Raw genomic sequence first — 22,163 nt, forward strand, 5'->3', positions numbered from 1 at the left:
TAGGTTTCGAGAGCTAGGGGTCTTTCATTTTCCAACCTATACTTCTCATGCAGCGTCTGACCCGGAGCGGGCGGCTGCAAAAGGTGTCTGTATTCCATGTTAGGGGCAGCCTCCAGAACTGCGGAAGGCAACGGAATACCACCGCAGATTATCTTCCCTGCATAATGCAGTCTCCATTTTATGCACAAAAAATGGCTTCCTCTCATGTTAAATCAGTGTCCGGAGGTAAAATAGTCCCCCATTAGGATCTCCGGGGGGGTGGGGGGACAACTTGAAAGGAGGCAAAAAATCAAAACGAGAATTGGTACCTGGAATGTCAGAACTCTGCTACAAGCAGGAAAACTAGAAAATCTTAAAAGATAGATGGAAAAGAATCATATGGACCTCGTAGGAGTTGCTGAGGTAAGATGGAATGGGCATGGAGAGTTGCAGTCAGATGAATATGTATTCTACTACTCAGGAGGAGAAGTAAAAGGAATTAATGGAGTAGGAATGATTATGACAAAAGAATTGGCTAAATGTGTGGAATATGTAGACTATGCAAATGACCGGGTTATTGGTGTAAGGCTGAAAGGAGCACAAAAAGATTTACTGATTGTCCAGGTGTATATGCCAACTTCAGAACATGATGACCAAATTGTAGAGGAAACGTACAATGTAATAGAGAGAATAATGGACGACAATAAAAAATGCTGCAAAATAGTAATGGGAGACTGGAACGCCATTGTGGGAGAAGGGAAAGAGGGAAACATAGTAGGCAGTCATGGTCTTGGAAAGAGAAATGACAGAGGTGAATGGTTAATTGACTTCTGCAGGGAAAGGCAGCTGACAGTGGCAAACACATGGTTCAAGAACCATAAGAGGCGGCTCTACACTTGGAAATCACCAGGGGATAAATACAGAAACCAAATCGATTTTATACTGATAGAAGAAAGATACAGGAATGGAATCAAGAAGGTGCACTCATTACCAGGTGCAGATATTAATAGTGACCACAACTTACTTATGGCAGAAATAGAAATAAGAATGAAAAAACTGAAAAAGGTGACAATGGTGAAGAAGTGGGATTTAGAGAAGATAAGGTCCAACAAAGAACAAATTACAGAAATGCTGTCTCGGGACTCTCTAAACACATTACGAGGCAAAGAAGCACCTGCCAACGAGTACTGGAATATGCTGAAAGAAGGAATCATTAAAGCAGGACAGCAAAATATAGGATATGTAAAAGGAAAAGGCAAAAAAAAACCATGGGTCACACAAGAAATGATTTCCAAGATGGAGGAGAGAAGAAAATTGAAAAACAAGAACACTGAAGATGCAAGAAAGATATACCAAAGGTTAAATAACGAACTGCGAAGAGAAACAGAGCAGCCTAGGAAAAAATGGCTAAAAGGGGAATGTGATGAAATTGAAGAACTGGACAGGAAGGGAAGATACGACTTACTATACAACAGAGTAAAGACTATGACATGGGAACAAAACAGAGCAGGAAGTGCTACTATGGAAATTTTGAGTAAAGACAAAGAGGTAGTGTACAAAGATTATGACGGTGTCCTCCAGAGATGGGAAGAATATATAAAAGAGCTCTATGACACAAATAGCAAACCAGAAACTCTGGAACTTGAATCACACAACAGTGTAAGTGACGAAGAGAAAGGACCGACTATCATAATGGAAGAAGTAAAGTCTGCCATTGCTGCAATGAAAAATGGCAAAGCAGTAGGTACAGATACAATACCGGGAGAAATACTAAAATGCTTGAACCACAATGGAATAAGAGAAATATTGGGGTTATGTAATAAAATATATGACAGTGGTGAATGGCCTGAGGACTTTTTGACAACAGTAATGATTCCATTACTGAAAAAACAAGGAACCAAGAAATGCAGCGAGCACAGGACAATCAGCCTCATTTCACATGCAGCCAAAGTGATGTTAAGAATAATTAATAAAAGACTTGAAAAAGTAATAGAGGAGAATCTCGGCGAGGAGCAGTTTGGCTTTAGATGGAATACGGGCACCAGAGATGCAATAGGGCTCCTACGAATCTTGGGAGAAAGGTTTATTGAAAAAGGAAGAGACCTATATATGTGCTTCATCAATTTAGAAAAGGCATTTGACAATGTGGTTTGGGACAAGCTGGCGACTATTATGAGGGGAAAGAGAGTGGACTGGAAAACCAGAAGACTTATAAACTCATTATACCTTAATCAAAAAGTTTCAGTTAAAGTGAGATGAGAAAGTACAAACTGGATCAGCCTAGGGAAAGGAGTAAGACAAGGATGCTGTTTATCACCTACTCTTTTCAACCTGTACTTGGAAAATATGATTGACCAATGCTCATTAGATGACAAAGGAGTAGAAATTGGAGGAAGAAGAGTAGGGTGCTTGAGATTTGCTGATGACATGGTCCTTCTAGCCACAGGGGAAAAAGAATTACAGGATTTGGTGGACACCATTGCAACTAATGGAAAAAAATATGGAATGAAAATTAACACAAATAAAACAAAAGTGTTGGCAATAGGAGGAAATAAGGAAATAAAAATTGTGCTGAATGGAGAAACACTAGAACAGGTGCAAAATTTTAAGTATCTTGGAAGCAGGATAGACACCGACTGGAAGTGCACCACAGAAATGAAAACAAGGATAGCAATGGCAAAAGAGGAGTTTTATAAGAAAAGGAGAATCTTCTGCAACGGTCTGGACAGAGAACTCAGAAAGAGACTCATAAAATGTCTTGTATGGAGTGTTCTTCTATATGGTGCTGAAACATGGACTATGAGGAAAAAAGACAGAGAAAGGCTGGAGGCTTCTGAGATCTAGACATGGCGGAAGATGGAAAAAAATAAGTGGATGGACAGAGTAAAAAATGAAGAGGTACTGAGAAGAGTGGGAGAGAAAAGACAGTTACTAGATGTAATAAAGAGAAGAAAAAGAAATTAGATTGGGCATATATTAAGAAAGAATGACGGACTGATAAAAACAGTTTTAGAAGGTTATGTAGAAGAGAAAAGGAAGCGAGGAAGGAAGAGATTCCAGATACTGGATGACATGATGGACGGTACAACATACAGCAGCCTTAAGAAGGAAGCAATGGATTGCAGAAAATGGAGAGGCAAAGGACCTGCTAATATAGCAGATAACTGGTGATGATGATGATAATGAAATTCTAAATGATGGGTGGACTTAGTGTGGCACTGAAAGGGAAGGAATTCTATCCTGATGGAAGCTACATACTGAGGTTGCTTTTACTGTAACTGACTAAGCAGCACATGTTCTAGTTAGAGCTAGTGCTTGTGTAGTGTTATGAGAATTGTCCATCCCAAAGTTTTGCAGTCTATTTTACACTGGCACCTCTACAAGATCCAGATGGTGCAGTGACTGAAACCTCATGATCTGCAGCAGCATTCTGAATTTTCTCTTCAGTTTCTGGCACAGATCCAAGTTGATAACATGTGGCCAGGTAATACAGGGTGTACATAAAGTCCGGGAACACTTTCAATAATTTATTGCACAAGAATCAAACATTGTACAGATATCATACATATGTCATTTTGAAGAGAAACCCTGAAAGTTTTTTTCATGTATACTGCCACGTAGTTTGGTAATTTGCCAATAGTCAGCACTAGTTACAAACATGGTGAGTTCAGGTGTGCAGCTAGCTTCCTGTGTGTTGGAGTTCGACAAAAACAAGTGTGCAACAGCTGTTCAACGGATGTTTAGAACCAAATGTGGTAAGAAGCCACCAACAAGGAAGGCCATTTACCACTGGTATCCCATTTTCATTGTGAAGTCCGTTGGTACCTGAACACGGAGCTACCGCATTGATGGATCGGCCGTGCTATAGAAGGGGACAGCTGTTTCATGAAATGGCCTCCCCAATCACCAGATCTCACTCCGTGTGACTTTTTTCTGTGGGGACACATTAAAGATCTGGTGTATGTACCGCCTCTACCATGTGATGTAGCAGAGCTCCAAGAGAGAATACAGGAAGTGACTGCCACAGTCGACGATGCCAAGCTGGGATGAGTATGGCAAGAATTGAATTTGATTACTATATTGATATCTGCCGGGTCACTCATGGTTTGCATATTGAATGTTTGTAAAAAACAACTTTCAGAGTTTCTCTTCAAAATACAGTATCTATAACAACTGTACAATCTTTAGTTCTTTTGTAATAAATAATTGAGTGTTCCCGGACTTTATGTACACCCTGTATTATATGGACTGACAAGGCACATTTTACATTGTAGGATGCAATAAGTACACAGAACTGTTGAATTAGGGGTACTGTCGAACTGCACATTGTCCACAAAGAGCCATTGTGCTCCCCATATGTGGCTGTTTGGTGTGGATTCACAAGCACCTTTATTTTTGGTCTGGTTTTCCTTGTCGAGAATATACCCAGTGGTCCTCTCAGGTGCACAATAACATCTGCACTTTATTGATACCTCTTTATAGAGCATGCAGGTCCTGCTATGGAAGAACACAGCTGTGTGGAAACTACAGTTTTCATGCAAGATGGGGCAACACCTTGTATCACTCACCCAGTGAAAGATCTGATACTTACAGCATTCCACAAATGTGTTATCTCCATAGGTTTTCCAAATGCATGGCCTGTGAGAACAACTGTTCCGAATCCATGTGATTTTTTGGCCTTGGGGTTTATCTAAAAGAACAGATTTAGCAGGGATGCATTCGGTCTCTACCTGATATGAAGGCCAGTGTACAGGAACATGTTGCTCAGATTCCACTGCCAGCAGTTGTTGATCATGTTGTTTTATGGGTGCAGCATCCCATCTACAACTCTGCTGCTTGTATTAAACAAATTGTGTAGGCAGTGGTTTATAGTAAAACCAGCATTATGTTCTCCTCATTGGTTTGACCTTTTTTGTGTACGTCTTATTCATAATCCATTACACATGGAAACATTTCTATATCTTTCTTTCACCTCCACTGTGAGATTTGCATCTGGTGGCCAAAATTGGAGCTAATTCTTTTCCAGTGTAAATCAGTCCTGCTTAAACACATTATAATATCTTACAAGTTTTGCTGCCATATGATAATTGCAGCCCACATTGGACCTCTGTGAATAGCTGCACTTTTAATTATTACCAGAATAATCTGTATTAAATCTTCTGATGTCCTCAAGATAATTTTAATCTACAGCCTTCCCTTGTGGTTCTTAAACCTAGTGTTTAGTGTTTGCAATGATTAATTTGTCATGAATGCAAAAAAAGAAGAAGAAAGAAAGAAAGAAAGAAAAAACTACTAGCAGGGGCCTTCACTTTTCACTCCCTTACCCCAGGCTGCCAGTGGGCTGACAACTCTTTTATGAGCATGGGGCCCAAAGCCATTTCAATATGTCTTCATTTCTTATGCTGCAATGTTACTCTCAGACTATATCTTTTCTTACAAGGAAACATCACCAACTTGGCCTCATATTTTGAGGAGAAAAAAGCAAATGTGCAAGATATTAGTCCCAGCAGTTGGTGTCATTCAAAAATTTGGAACCTAATTCTGATAATACAAAGTTATTACCTTCTGAGAGTGCAGCGTTTACACTTTCGTGCTTACCAATTGTTTCTCATTTGCTCCACCACATGGCAGCTGTCTAACACCTGATCACGAAGTACTGTGCAGTGGGATGAGTAAGAGATTTCTGATATACTTTTTTGATATTGGTAACACGCTCCTTTTGTTGTGTCAAAGTGCACAGTTTCTAAACTGTAGCTGATGTCTTGAAAGTTGTCTTGAAAGTTTTTACATTGTGATTCAGAAATGCAGTATAAATGAATGAAGAAAATGAATGTCTTAAATAAGTAGCATAATTCTATTCAATTATTAACATTGATGTTGTGCTTTTATTTCATTTCAATTTTAAAACTTGCACTATTAAATTGAAGTACGCTTGAATGGTAAAGTAAAAGGTAAATCAAAAATCATTGGCTTCATTTTATACTAATGTGTCCTCGAACTAGATTGTGAAACATATGGGGCAGTTGTGTCCATCTCTTCCCTCACCTACAACATCCTGTGAATAGGAGGCCTATGGTTGTTACTCTACTGTATAGTACTTCATGCTCAGGCATTAGGTGTCTGCAGCGTGGCGGAGCAAGTGGTAAAAAATGGATGTACACAAAAATTTAAAAGCTGCATTCAGATGGTCATAACTGTATGCTGTCAGAATTATGTCAAATTTTATTGCGTTTTTGATTGCTAGGGCTGAAATCTTCCAAGTGTGTTTTTTCTCCTTAAAATACAAGGTGCCAGCTTCTTTCATGCCATCTGATTCTGAACCTGTGATTCTCAATGTTGTTCCGTGTCAACCAATGACAAACAGTAATCCTGGAGTTGACTCATCTTTTTGGCCCTTTCACGTGTAACCAGGACATCCTTAATATGATCATTGAATGGAGCAGGAATGGACACTACTGTCACCGGCCAGAACTGCAGCAACCAGTGTCCTCTGTTCTGAGATCCATGTTCCTTTCCAAGAAACACATTTCACTGATAACCATTCTCCAACTCTTTGAGGTTAGTGTGCATTTACTCTGAGCCTTTTGCCCAGGGAGAGCATCTGGAGGGATCTGTGCATTGCTTCGCACATTTGTTATCAATGACTGGTCTCCCCAGTGTACCACATTGGAAGCAATGGCAGTGTGAGTGCTGACGACTCCAGCAATCACCGTTTGCAGTATTTATTTACTCCTGGGCAGGGGAATTTCAGTGTGCATCACCATTTGGGCAGTAAATCTTTGTATGGTAGTCACCATCTGATTGACCAACCTTTTTTCAATCTTGATCTGTTTCATTAGTATTCCTATCCACTTTAGAGCTGCCAATTGCACCTATCGACCTTATGACATTCTCTGTGATAATGACCACTTTCTGGTAATCCTGTCACTCATTTGTCATCACCTGATGGACAAGTTGTGGCAACTGATCTGTTGGGTGGCACCAAGGAAGTGACAGCTCTCTATAGAGCCAAGTGGCAGTTGCATACTTCTGCCATCACCTTTGTCTTTTCTCCATCAAATTGCATCGAAAAGCTTGTGTGAGACACCTCTGATACCCCACGTTGCTGGAACTGCTGTCCCTCTTTCCATGGGCCCCTTCACCAGCAGTCATCGTCATAGTGGACAAAAAACTTTACAACAGCTATTCAGGCCTGTCCAAGGGCCCTGCTATGTCTCCAGTGACATCTTTAATAGAGCGCCCTCATCACAGTTAAGCAGCTCTGTGCAAAGACCCATTATTGAATTCAGTGCATTAAGAGGGAATGCTGGGAGCACTATGTCCCCTTGGGAATGTATGCCTCTTTATCACTTGTGTGGGCTTAGCTCCATAGTCTAGAGATCGAAACCTGTTACGCCTTCACGGAGGTGCTTCTACCGATGTGTCAGTTCTTGCTGAACACTCCATGACCCATTTTGCAATGGTGTTGGTGTCCTATTACCTGGCTGTCTATCAAACATATAAAAGACAAACTGAAGATGTCCCGGTATTTGTTGTCCCAAATCTTCCTTCCTCCAACGCTGAAAAATATAATGAACCTTTCAGTGACTGGGAACTGGTACAGACTCTTGATTCATCACAATATACAGCCCCAGGCCCTCATTGCATTCATAGTCGCATAATGCAACATATATGATTCACAGATTTCATCTACTCACTGTCTTCAACCAATGGCTGGGTAGGTGTTTTCCCTTCACAGTAGAGAGAAAGTGTTGTTAGATTGTTACATGTTCCATTGATCAATCTCACAGGAACCATTATGGTGTGGAACATGTGAAATGCATAAGAAATGCACACATGAATCAAGATTCCATTTTTTTTCCCCTAAGGAACCTTAATACATGTTTGCATTTCTTATGTGCTTGAAACGCTCCTTTTTTTTAAAAAAAAATAATTTACCTGCCCCATTCTCTTAAATGGCACAAAATGTGTGTATTATACCTATAGATTTATTTATTTATTTTCAAGAATTCATCTATGGCACAGAAAGAGTTGTCAAGGAATTACTATTTCACTTTATTTTTGAAAGCCCTAAACCAGGCAAAACCCCAGTATCCATTGACAGCTGCCAACTGATTAGCCTTGCCAACACACTCTGTAAAGTATGGTAGCCCAACAATTATGTTGGGTTCTCAAATCTTGGTGTCTTTTGTCCCTCTATCAGTGTGGTTTCCAAAAGGGCTACCCACATCTAAGCATCTGGTGGTTAGGAAGCAGCAATCCAACATTCCTTTACTGAACACCATTATCTCATTGCAGTCTTTTCTGCCCTACATAAGGCATATATAACTTGATGCCATCACATTTTCCCACCCACCATGACTAGCTCCCTTCCAATATTTAAGTCATCAGTTTTTATCCTGTCTATTGTTTTAGGTAAGAGTTGGTAGATTCCTTAGCTCCCTGTTGGTCCAAGAGAACGGTGACTCTCAGGGCTCTGTGTGGAGTGCTACACTATCCCTCTTCGCCTTCAATGTGTTTGTGACCTGTATCAGACTAATAATGACCCTGCACTGAATGTCAGTGACTTTTGCCTTTGGTTTAGCTGCCAGTCTGTAGTCTTGGCTGAACACCAACTCCAAGGAGACATCTGAATGGTCTCCACTTGAGCCCTTTTCTTTGACTTACAGTTTTTGACCAAGAAAAGCAAATCGTGCATTTCTGTCTTTGGACCATGGTTCATCCTGATCCTGAATTCTACTTGTGTCTCTGGCTTTTGGGCATTGTTGCACAGGCTCTTGTTAAGGTGCCCCCAGCGAAAGACAGTCCCTTGGTGGTCGCCGGAAGTTGTTGAGGCAATTACAGAGAATTGACGAACTCTACAGTGACATAAGCGACACCCTTCCCTCGAGCATCTGATAGCCTTTAAGCGGCTCTGTGCCCATGTACGCCAGCTTATAAAATGACGGAAACAGGAGTGTTGGGAGAGGTACATGTCGACCATTGGGTGCCATACCTCACCATTATTTCTTTCAGTCTCTCCATCAACTGCAGAGCTATTAGACATATACATTTGTTCTGCTGTGGCGGGTCATGTCTATCTTGGGGTTGATAATCTGTTCACAATGTTGTTCAAAGTAGCTTACCCTGTTCCATTACTAGACCTACTTCTGCATTACTCCTGTTTGGTTCTGTGGTAATTACCATGTACCTACCTGACCAGAAATCCTGTTCTTCGTGCCAGCACACTTCATTAATTTATTTCCACTAATATTTTAACAACTTTAACGTATCCATGTCCCTAACTGAGCTACCCAGTTAAGGAATTTAACATTCTTCACTCTGACCCATATACCGCCAGACTTGTTTCTTCTAATGATGTTCTCCTGAGTTGTTCCAACTCTGAGAATCAAATGGGGACAGTTTTACCTCTTTTAATATTTTATCCAAAAAGGATGTCCTTGTTATTTAACCATACACAAGATCTGCATGTCCTTGGAAAAAATAATGTTAATACTAGCATAACAAGCTATGTTGACTATCAGTACATGGCCAAAATAGTCAATCATCCAGATAATTGCACCTGTGACAACCAACAATGATGCTACCCATTCTTCAGGAACTATTTGTTAGTCTGGTCTCTTCACAGATACCATTCCTATACATGTGATTGCAACTGCAATTCTGCTCCCTGTATTGTTGAAGCACACAAGACACCCAACTGTAGCATGGTCAATGTTTCATACTAGCGTGGTCAATGTTTCATACTATCTCTCACACCTGCATACTTGCTTATCACAGTCCACAGTTTTAACAAACCGTGGTGTTGCTTGAAACTTGAAACTGCATTTCAATTTATACCAGTGACATCACCTAGCACATCTTAAGGGCTAGGTTATGTTGGTAGGCCATAATTTGCATATTTCACAGCTATATATATGCCCCCAGTCGAAATCTCTCAACTTTTAATACATTTTTAAGGCTTTAATAACAAGATGTTCCCTACTTAAGACCTCCTGGTTCCTGCAAGAGTCTCCATACAGTGATGGCTAAAATACCCGATTGTCTGATGTCATAGTTCCTATAATAGTTGATAGCATTCATGATCACAGCTGATGGGTTGATTAGCCTTCGGTACTTCTGTGTTTGTTCCTTTTTTATTAAAATGATAATGTTTCAGGGTGGAATAGTTAATTATATGTTCTTACATTGATCACTGAAGAATATTATAAGACACACTGTGCTGATGGATTCATTGAACTTGTGTTAAAAACCCAGTCCATCTGCTGTCAATAGTATATTGAAATTTACTGGTACAACATAGCACATCATATGTTTGGAAAATGCTCAGGTCATTCCAATGTCGAAGAACTGATACATGGAGCTACAGTCCTATCTCACTGAGGTTAGTTAATTGTAGAATTATGAAACACATTTGTTTTAGCCACAGTATATTGTTCTTAAGGTGGAGGCATCACCAAAAGTTAAAGTGGCATCTATGACACCTCAGGTAAGTGTAATAAGTTTGCAACTGGTCGTGATAGATATCAGTTTTCCAACAGTTAGGACAGTTCAGTGAAATTTGGCATTAATGGGCTAAGGCAACAGATGATCGAAGCTAAAAGTATGACATCGCATTCAGTGCCTCCTGGGACTGGGTGTTTGTGTTGTCCTCATCATTTCATCATCATCATCGTTTGTGAGAGTGACTCGATTGGACTGTGAAAAGAAAATGGACTGTGTAAACATTGGAACTTTTTACGGGCGCTGATGACTGCGCAGTTGAGCGCCCTACAAACCAAACCTCATCAAACTTTCAGTGCCTTTCCTGGGCTTGTGACCGTATTGATTGGACCCTAAATGACTCGAAAACTTTGGTACTGATCAGAGAGTGCCATTTGCAGTTGGTAAGAGCTGCTGATAGTGCTTTGAGTGTGATGCAGACCCCATGAAACCATGGACCCTAGTTGTCAACAAGGCATTGTGCAAGCTGTTGGTGGTTTCTTAATGGTGTGTGCTGTAGTCCAACTAAACTGATCATCGACTGGAAATGGGTATGTTTGGCTACTTGGAGATCATTTGCAGCCATTCATGGGCTTCATGTTCCCAAACATGTTAGTGGGCCACAATTGCTCACGATTGGTTTGACAAACATTCTGGACAATTTGAGTGAATGATTTGGCCTCCCAGATCGCCCGACATGAATCCCTTTGAACATTTATGGGACATAATCGAGAGGTCGTCCTTGTAAGAAATCCTGCATCAGCAACACTTTCGAAATTATGAAGGGCTATATAGACAGCGTGGCTCATTATTTCTGCAGGGGAGTTTCAACAACTTATTGAGCCCATGCCACATTGAGTTGCTGCACTCTGAGCAAAAGGAAGGTCAACACAATATTAGGAAATATTGAATGACTTTTGTCAGATCAGTGTAATATTGTACCCATTGATCTTTCTATTTCATCCCTTCATTGCCTCAGCTCAGCAGATGACTGGCCTTTATAGTTACACAAGAGCATATGCCACTTGGTCTGTGTGTGTATCATCTCTCTTCAATTTCCGTCTGTTATTGTGGATACATTGTTCTAAACATCTTGTAACTGTAAGTTCATTGGTGAAAGTCTATCTAAGTATTACAATTTTCACAAACATTTAGAGCGTCTGCAATTCTACTCTAATGCAGGCCTGGAGTAAACCCCTTCATCTCCTCTATATTATCAGTCCAAACAAGTGTTGTTATCCTAACAGGGAAACAGAGTAACACTTGTCATTGTAATGCCAACTATTAGGCCAACTCCTCCATCGAAAGGGAAGTTTGTAGCGAGAAATTAACTGATGAATCAGGAGATAAACTACCTGCAGCGAGGTTTTAAGTTGATTTCTGTCTGGCAGAGGAAAAAGATGAAGGAAAGTTTCCATGTAGATTTAGGTTTTCCATGGTGTCACTAAATTCCTTAAAGTGAATTGTTCCTACAAAAAGAAAAGCAAATTTGTTTCCCCATCCTTGTCTAATTCAAACACACTCCATCTCTAATCACCTCAATTAGGTGGGAAATCAATCTCTAATCTTTTTTTCCATTCTGGAATGTAGTATCCCAGCTTAAGAATGATGTGTGTACAGATACCCTTAGAATTTTGTGCTGCAGCATCCCATTTAGGATAAATAGCTGTATTTGGGGGTGAAAATGTAAGAGAAGAGGGAAGGGCAAGAGGAAAGAACTTCTATGTATGAGATAATATTTGACCGAATCTCTCTTCTACTACCTGTGATCTGCCTGGCTAAGGCCAGCAGATTTCTAACTTGTAAATAACTTGACACTGGATGTAACTCTCACAACTAATTTTGCTTCACAAAAAAATAAAATACAAGAGGAGATCAAAAAGTTTCCATTTGAAAGCTGTATGGTCCAGAATCAGAATAGTAATCAGACAAAATCGCTGTGAGCCTTGGGGCAATCATCCCAGCAGTGTTCCGGTGCTCCAGGTTTAAGATACTTGTTTGCTAAAACATTGTGTCCTGCTGCATGGAATAGTCCATAAATGTTTGCCGCACATGCTCATCTGAGAGGAATTGCTGATCATTCAGACCCTTTTTTAAGGGATCAAAGGTGTGATAATCACATGAGGAGATATTAGGAATATATGATGGCTGCTTGAATGACTCCCACTTGCACTGACATAACTTCTGTGTTGTGGCATTACCAGTATGAGGGTGGGCATTATCGTGAAACAGCACGGAAATTAGTGTGCCATTCCACAACAGTGGTTTTCAACAGACTTGCTGCCCACCATACACATTCTTCATTCTCAGATGTATGTCTACTGGTGATTGTCCTTTAACAGAGGGGGGGGGGGGGGGGGGGGGGGGACCAGCACACTGGTCTTGCGTGGGTGCTTTTGGTAATAACATTGAGATAGTTCACATTACGGTATTTACCACACGGGCATCAGAAAGACACGAATGTGACACTAATCCCTTGCCTATATATTGGTGCTTATATACCTGTACTGGAGTTGCACTGCATTGCATATACACTGCAGCTATGCCCTCAAATAGAAACTTTTGGGTCACCTCTTATAATTAGAGCCTTTAAGCTTGCAGTTTACTTCAAACTGCAGTAAAAGACCAAATCTTCAGACAGCTAAAGTTTATTTACCGAAACCTGATGCCAGCTCGTGTTGCATTTCACGCCTGAGCTTGTTGAGTACAGTTATGATCCTCTCGCACGATGTAAAGAGCTAAAACAATAAGAGAAAATGTGAACTTGGAAGCACCAATTAAAAAATATCATATATCTCCCAGCTGGCAGCAGTCCTTTCGATTCAGTGTCACTTCACTCAGTCTGTGTGTCAGCTTTGCTGCTAATTTCATTAAGACACTTCTCAAGTGGCCTTGTAAAGTTAAAGTGACCCATTCCACTTTCAAGACTTTCCCAACTCCTAAAAATTCGAGGATGATCAGCAGGAATCAGAATGGGTGGGTAGCTTTACATCGATAACTAGCAACTCTATTACACTTTGTGTGTGTGTGTGTGTGTGTGTGTGTGTGTGTGTGTGTGTGTGTGTGTGTGTGTCTGTGTCTGTGTGTGTGTTTTGAAACTGCAGTTTAGTTAAGAAGACATTACTTCCATCCTGTGTTTTAAGTGCAGATCTTTGTTTCATTTTTATGGTTTTAGAAAGGGAGCTATTTAACTTTGTAATCACACCATCTCAGAATATTTGGAACAGATAGTAAAAGCCCCCTAACCATGCTTACAAAGTCATATCATCATGAACTTCGTGTATTTTTCTGATTTGTTCTTTTCCATTAGGCTAGATTAGTTTTTTTAAGGGGCATATTCTGATTATGGATTGGAGAAAATGTGTTTCTTTGTTGACAGGAAACTTTGGCGAATTTGGAGAGGCAGATATATGCTTTTGAAGGTAGTTACTTAGAGGACACTCAGCTTTATGGAAATATTATCCGAGGTTGGGATCGTTACCTTGCTAGTAACAAAAATACCAACAGCAAAGCAGATAAACGTAACAGAAAGTTTAAAGAAGCTGAACGTCTCTTTTCCAAGTCTTCCATTACCTCAATGGCTGTAAGTAGCTATTTAATTTTTAAAAATGTACCTATATGCTATTATAACAGTATGATTCATTCATAACAATGGGACCATAGAAAAGGATTTCAAAGTCTTCGAAGATTTCAAGACAGTTACCAACTTTGGGAATGAAACGAATGTAAAGATTCTTGAAGATTCTGTTCTTTATTTTCTTCTAATATCAATACTTTCAGTGGAACTGTACCAAAGTAGAACTTTATTGGGAAAATAATAAATTATGAGGCATAACCCGCTGCCATTACTTGTCTTCAGAAGGCAAAATGTGTCGTACTGCTGATACACACATATAAAAGTAAAAGCAATACACTACCTAGCTTTTTGAACTTATAGTCCCTTCATCAGGGGTGAGAGAGATATGTTAAGGAAGGTTCAAAAGGAAGGATGGGTCACTCATACCTCACAATGAGAGACCCACAACTGTAGTGAGGACCAGAGCAGACAAAAGATGAAGGGGGTGGGAGTTTCAAGATGACTTTTATATGGTGTTAGGAACATATTTTCAGTTTTGTTTCTGTAATATATTGTTGGTTAGTTAGGTACGTATTCTATGACTAACTTGCACAATATACAATGATGTATTAACAAGTCCACTTCTTTTTAAATGTGACTGCATTTGAGTTGAAATTACTAAAAAAGAATAGTAAAATAATAGAAACATGTACATATTTTTTGTGTTACAAAGCCTAAATTTTTAAAGTGGAATAGAGAGAGTTGCTAAGCAGATTTTTATATTTTTTTAAAATTTTTTTTATTAATATATACTTCAATTTTGATTTTTGGAGTTGAATTGTTCACCCCTTTCTGAGCAAACTCAATTTTGATGAAAATTAATGAAGATCATTCTCTCTTCTAGTATTACAAATATGGGCATCACTATTCTTTCTGGACTGAAATGGTTTATTTACAGGAAATCTTCATGAGAAGATGTATATTTACTGATGCTTGCTTAATATATCTGACTCCTTAACAATTGTCAACAACATTATCATTACAGCTTCACATATTTCTTACTGCATGCTACTGTTGGAAACCTTTTCCAAGATGATTACCCTAAAATATAACCCCATAGAATCTGGGTTCAATTCAAATAAACAGTGCTTATCAAATGTTTCAAATTACATTCCATATCAACAGAAAAAATTATTTTTATTACAATCAGAATTATGTGTAAAGTGTAACTTTCATGTATCTCATCAATAAGGCAACCTGAGATTAATATAGTGTGATTTTCTCTTAAATTATATTTTCTGAGAGTGGTGTCATAGGTCTCAGTGCAGCTCACCTGCCATACTTCATAGCTACTGGAATCACTTGATTATTCTTCATGTTTTGTTGCCATTTTTAGTAAATATCCTCAGACTGAAGATCACACAATACTAGTTTCATACCATCTGACGAATGGGCTTAAAAATAAGCAAGATTTTGTTTTTTAATGGGACACTAATTTACTTCTACAATGTAGGAAAAGACAGGCATAATTAAAAGACTTTTAATTGTGTCTGTCTGCAACTTAAAGTGTCTTCTTTATAGTAAGTAGCTATCTGTGTTTTCCTACATTGTTGGTATTCCTACATGGAGTTTCCATTGTTTGGCAAATTTACTTCTTTCACCAATGCTGGGCACCGCGGGGAACACCCTATCAGTGTTCTTTACCTGGGTTAGCTCCATCTGGTACCTTTCAGAACATCAGAGAAAACACCCTCGACAATTTTTTTGGAAAAGATAAATGAAATAGCAAAAGTAAATAAACCCCCATCACAGTATAGTGAAGCACTAACAGTGTTAATTGTTTCTAAAATGAGAGAGATGGTGGCAGAATTGGAACTGTGAATTTGGACATGAGTCATTTTTGAGCAGTCAGTGAGTGTTGCACACGAAAGGGGGAGGATATGTGGTTGAGTCGTAGTCTGGCACACAGTTTCTGTCTGTCACAAAGTTTTTGAGGTGCTTGAAGCTACACTGTTAGTCTGTGTTAAATATGTGTTGGTTCCTCAGTTCTAATTATACAGAATATGTCAGTTCAAAATCTCTGTCAACCAGTTCGCACCTATAACACATGCAGCTACTCAACATTTTTTGCCTTCATTATATGACTGTTCTTTTAATTTTATGCATAGATAGACCTAATTAAACCACAGCATATCTTTTTATTATTGATGTAAATGTAATACCATTGTTTTAACCTAAGTGTATATTGCTTTTTCACTTAGACAGGGGAAGCAACTTTCACTGGAAAGTGATGTCAAAATGATATAGCATATTTGTCAACTGCTAATCTAGTGCTCATTCCACTCGCAGCAATTTAAGCAGTACTCATTGGTTTCTGCCTAACCACACCTTGGAAATCATGACATATTTGGAGAAAAACAGCCCGATATTTGTGACCAGAAAGAATACATACTGAAGTCACAGGATCAAAGAAATTCAGCACTGAGCCGATAGTCCTCTTATATGTAAATAACATTAAATATTGCAGAATTGGATGACATTAATAATAAAGTCCCAGAATCTTTTAAAGTCACAAAGATGTATAAAAAAAGTATTTGAACATAGCAGTTCTATAACTCCGTGTCTCTGACCACTACACTATGGTGAACACATTCCGCTTTCAACAACAGTGTCTTTCGCCATAGGCTCTCCCAAGGGCTTTTACCACTGATGTGTAATTAACTGACATTTAACTGTAACAAACTGTATCAACACTTAATGTGTTTGTGACAAATCTTTACATGCCTTTGCCTTGAAGTGGAATACTGTCATAACACACTAGTCATGAAGACTGCTATTCATTTTAGCCTTTTGTCAAAGGCCTTCTTGTGAACTAGAAAACACACACGCACAACCACTGTCTTTGGCTGCTGTGGCTTGACTGGGTCGTAACTGCATATGATGGAGCAGCAATCTGGTGTTGCGGTAAGGAGGTGGCATGGGATTGGGGGGGGGGGGGGAGATAGCAAGGTGGGGTAGTTGAAGACATATAGCTGCTTGTGGGAGCATGTAGTGACATGGTGGGAACACAGTATGGGGTGCTAGGTACAGTCATGAGGTTTTGGTGTGTGTGTGTGTGTGTGTGTGTGTGTGTGTGTGTGTGTGTGTGTGTGTCAGGGGGGGAGTAGAAAAGGAGATAAGGGGAAAAAGACGAGAGGATGTGTTGGTGAAATAGAAGGCTGTGCTGTGCTCCCGAGTGAGAGTGAGGGTGGGATTAGATATGTGTAGAATAGGGACTAGCAAAAGTTGAAGCAGGGGGCAGGGATTCAGAAAAGCTGGTGTTGTTAGGGAGGATCCCGATGGCACAGGCTGTGAAGCAGTCATGGTCACAATTCATCAGTGGCCATTCATGAGGACAGACTGCTTGATAGTTATGATGCCCACATAGAAGGCAACACAGTAATTGCAATGTGGTTCGTGGATCACATGACTGCTTTCACAGGGTACCTTACATCTGCAGAAAGATCAGAAATCCATCACCTAAAAACTGATCCCAACATTATAATGCTACATGCAGACAAAGGCTCCAGTGCTGTGGTTTTAAACTGCAATGATTATCTGGTGGAGGGACACTGCCAGCCATCAAATTCATCCACCTACAAACCCTGTTGCAGTAACCCCATTCCAGAAATCCAACAGGATCTCTAACCCCTCCTCAATTTCATAGGCCCGTCCCAGGAGCTCTCCCTGAGTCTGTCTCTCCCTCTCTCTCTCTCTCTCTCTCTCTCTCTCTCCCTCCCTCCCCTGATCCATACACTCCCTGCACTCGTATCTTCTACATGCTTCCTGTAGTCCATAAACCTAACTACCCAGGATGTTCCATTGTGGCCAGATACTGAAAGAACATCTGCTCTCGTGGACTAACACCTTCAGCCTATTACCCATAACCTATCCTACACTAACCATTTCTTCCACTAATTCTCCACAGTTCCTCTGTCTTTACCACACAGCATCCTGCTCATTACTCTTGATGCCACCTCCCTCTACACTGTCACCCCCAGTGCCCGTGGCATTCCGTTATTGAACATTATCTTTTCCATTGCCTGGCTGACTCCAAATGTACAACCTTCTTCCTGGTCACCATGACCAACAATATCCTAACCCACAATTACTTCTCCTTTGAAGGTATCATCTGCAAACAATTCCAGGATACAGCAATGGGTATGTTCATGGCACCATCCTATGCCAGCCTACTCGTGGGCCATCTAGAGAGTTCTTAACTACCCAGATATTGATGACATCTTCATGATCAGGACAATAGGTGAGAGAGTAAGGACATTCTATTCACATTATTCCAGAACCTCAACACCTTCTCCCCCATTCACACTTCACATGCTTCTCCTCGGGTCAGCAAGCCACCTTCCTTGATGTTGACCTTGACCTCAAGGGTGACTACATCACTACCTCTGACCGTATCGGACCTACCAATTGCAAGCAATACATCCAGTTCAACAGCTGCCTCCCACCCATACCAATAAGTCTCTTCCATACCAATAATTCCCTTCCACACAGCCAAGCCACTCATGGTTGTTGCATCTTCAGTGACGAGCTATTCCTTTCCAAATATGCTGAGGGTCTCACCGAGGGCTTCACAGACTGAAATTGCCCACCCAACATTGAACATCGCATATCTCCCATGTCTGGTCTCTCTAGTCTCCTAACATCTCCCATGTACCCACTGATTGGCCGCAAAGGAGCCCACCGACTAACCACCAAGGAACATTCCTCTCGTGACTCAGTACCATCCAGGACTGGCAACAACTGAATCACATTCTCTGCCATGGATATGACTACTTCTCCCCATGCCCTAAACTGAGCAATATCCTACCCACTATCCTTGCCACCCCTCCCACAATGGTATTCCACTGCCCACCAAACCTTTGCAATATTCTTGCCTCGTATCCCAGCAATAGACCTAGATGCAAGACCTGTCCCATACATCCTCCCACCACCACCACCACCACCACCACCACCTACTCCAGTCCGGTCATAAATATTTCCTGTTACATCAAAGGCAGGGCAGTATATGAAACAGTCATGTGATGTACAAACTAAGCTGCAACCACTATAGTGGTTTCTACATAGGCATTACAACTAACAAGCTATATGTTCTCAAGAAAAGCCACCAACAAACTAGCCAAGAGGCAGCTGGACCACCCAATTGCTTAATATGCTGCCTAAAACACTGTTCTTCACTTCACTTCAAGGACTGCTTCACACCTTGCGCCATCTTCTGGATCCTCCTTACTGACACTAGCTTTTCTGAATAGCACAGATGGGAACTCTCCCTGAAATATATCCAATGTTCCCATAACCCCCTGGACTCAACCTTCACTAGTCCCTGTTGTCCACATACCTATCCCCTTCTCCACTTCCACTCCAGCACAATACAGCAGTCTAGTCTACCAATTCACGTAGAAGCCCTTTTCCTTTCTATACTTCTCTCCTTTTCTGATCCTCCCCCTCCAAATCTCCCAGATGTACCTAGCAGCTCCTATCCTGTTTCACCATGTCCCTGTCCCCTCCCACAAGCAGCACTATGCCTTTCCCTACCTCATCCTTCAACCCTCTCTCCACACCCTATGCCGCATCCTTACCCTCACCGCCAGATTGCTACTCCCATCAGGCAAAGTTACAACTCCATCCATCGACAGTGGCTAGACACAGTGGTCATGTGTATGTGAGATGTGGGTTGTTTGTGTGTGTGTGTGTGTGTGTGTGTGTGTGTGTGTGTGTGAGAGAGAGAGAGAGTGAGAGTGTGAGAGAGGGAGTGAGAGTGAGTGAGTGATTTCTACTTCAGAAGAAAGCCTGCAATGTATAGCAGTCTTCATGTTGTGCTTGTCTGTGTCTCAGTGTCTCCTGTATGCAGTGAGTAGCAGTCTATCCTTTCCATAATATTGTTGTTGTTCCATCTTGGACTTTGCATAAGTTATAATATGAAAACAACGAAATATGATGTGGCTTCGCCGAAGTTCTTCATTCATCAACTGCTATCAAAGTGCTCCTATCGAATTTCATGGAAGATACGCCATTTTCCTAGTAAGAATAAGGTGAAAAGTAAGTCGTCCTCATTTCTTTTAACTAAATTAAGCATTCTAATAGAAATCCAGTTTCCTGTGCCTATTTCAATATTGTGACATTAATGCCTTCCACAGGGGCAATTCTTGCATCAGGTGTTGTCTCCTATGACTTTTTAAAAAACCCACATCATATTCCTGAGAAAAATATTTGGTTTACTTGCCAAATACTACCCATACTTACATTGAGACAGAAGGACGCTTTACATTTTTAGATATTACCAAACAATTACTTGTGTATTTTATTTTCTTAGGGCATGAGTAATCTCACTAAAAGCAAATGAATAGTTTTTCTCTTGTAATAATCAGTTTTACAATCACAGTTGTGGTCTACCTTAATTAACAGCCAGCTTCAATTACAAAAGACAAATAATTTTTGAGGAGCCGTTTTTGAAAGTCCTTACATCCGAACAGTTGTGTGTGTTATATTTGTGTGCTATGGCTGGTAACTGTAGATGGTAGCTCCAACTTTCGCTAGCTTCCAGGCACCAACCTCCATTTCCACTCATGGAGATATTTCTAAACACTGCTTCTACTTTTGGGACAAGTAACCTCACATGAAACATATCTACATCCATACTCTGCAAACCACCATAAGGTGCAGCCTTACAATCCCTATGTGAGCGATACATAGGGGATTATTCTTAGAGCCATCATTAAAAGCTGATTCTTGAAGAAACTTTGTTAATAGGCTTTCTTGAGATAGTTTACGTCTATCTTCAAGAGTCATCCAGTTCAGTTCCTTCAGTATCTCTGTAACACTCTCCCACAGATCAGTCGAACCTGTAACCATTCGTGCCTACCTACTCTGTATACATTCAATATCCCTTGCTAGTCCTATTTGGTATGGGTTCTACCCACTTGAGCAGTATTCTAGAACACTCAACAGATTTGTAAGCTGTCTGCTTTGTAGACGGATTGCACTTCCCAAGTATTCTACCAACAAACCAAAGTCTTCCAACTGCTTTACCCATGACTGAACCTATGTGATATTTCTATTTCATATCCATACAAAGTCTTACACCCGATATTTTTATGAGTTGGCTGATTCCAGCAGGGACTCATTGATTTTGTAGTCACAGGTTACTATGTTTTTTTGTGAAGTGCACGATCTTACATTTCTGAACATTTAAAGCAAGTTGACAATCTTCACACCACTTTGAAATCTTATCAAAATATGATTGAATATTTATGCAGCTTCCTTTAGATAATAATTTATTATAGATAGCTGCATCATTTCTAAAAAGTCTGAGGTTCCTATTAATATAGTCTGCAAGATCATTAATATACAACATGAACAGCAAAGGTCCCAACACGCTTCCCTGGGGCACACCCGAAGTTAGTTCTACATCTGACAACTCTCCATCCAAGATAACATGCTATGTGCTCCCTACCAAAAAGTTGTAATCCAGTCACAAATTTTACTTGATATGACCAAACTTTTCACAATAACGATAGGTGTGGTACTGAGTCAAATACTTTTTGGAAAGCAATAAACATTGCATCTACCTGACTCTTTGATCCAAAGCTTTCAGTATGTCAGTACAAGTTGAGTTTCATATGATCAGTGTTTTCGGATTCCTTGCTGGTTGGCATGGAGGAGGTCAATCTCTTCAAAATACCTCATTGTGTTAGAGCTCAGAACATGTTCTAAGATTCTACAACAAACTGATTCAAGGATATTGGATGGAAGTTTTGTGGATCACATCTACTGCCCTCCTTGTAGATGGGTGTTATCTGTTCTTTCTTCCAGCTACTGGACACAATCTTTTGTTCAAGGGATCTACACTAGAAGAGGGAACATCTGAGCTGCAAATTATGATAGGGATTCCATTGGGCCTTGGAGCTTTATTCAATTTTAACGATTTCAGCTGTGTATTAACACCACTGACACTAATACTTATTTCATTCACCTTTCATTGGAGCAGTTGTCCTGGGTTTTCTTTGTAAAGGAACATTTGAAACAGAGTTAAACATTCCAGCTTTTGCTTTGCTGCCCTCGATTTCAGTTCCTGTCTCATTTGCTAGGG

At 40.3% G+C, this 22,163-nt stretch overlaps 1 protein-coding gene across 1 annotated transcript in view; it reads left to right on the top strand.

Annotated features, from left to right (window-relative positions):
* The window catches only part of LOC126418512 (chromatin modification-related protein MEAF6), a 54,594-nt gene that overhangs the window by 20,031 nt on the left and 12,400 nt on the right, over positions 1-22,163 (top strand). The window contains exon 2 of the mRNA XM_050085311.1: positions 13,841-14,044. Coding sequence (XP_049941268.1) covers positions 13,841-14,044 — 204 coding nt within the window. The remainder of the gene's footprint in view (positions 1-13,840; positions 14,045-22,163) is intronic.

This window comes from Schistocerca serialis, chromosome 9 (assembly GCF_023864345.2).
Source record: "Schistocerca serialis cubense isolate TAMUIC-IGC-003099 chromosome 9, iqSchSeri2.2, whole genome shotgun sequence".
NCBI lineage: Eukaryota > Metazoa > Arthropoda > Insecta > Orthoptera > Acrididae > Schistocerca > Schistocerca serialis.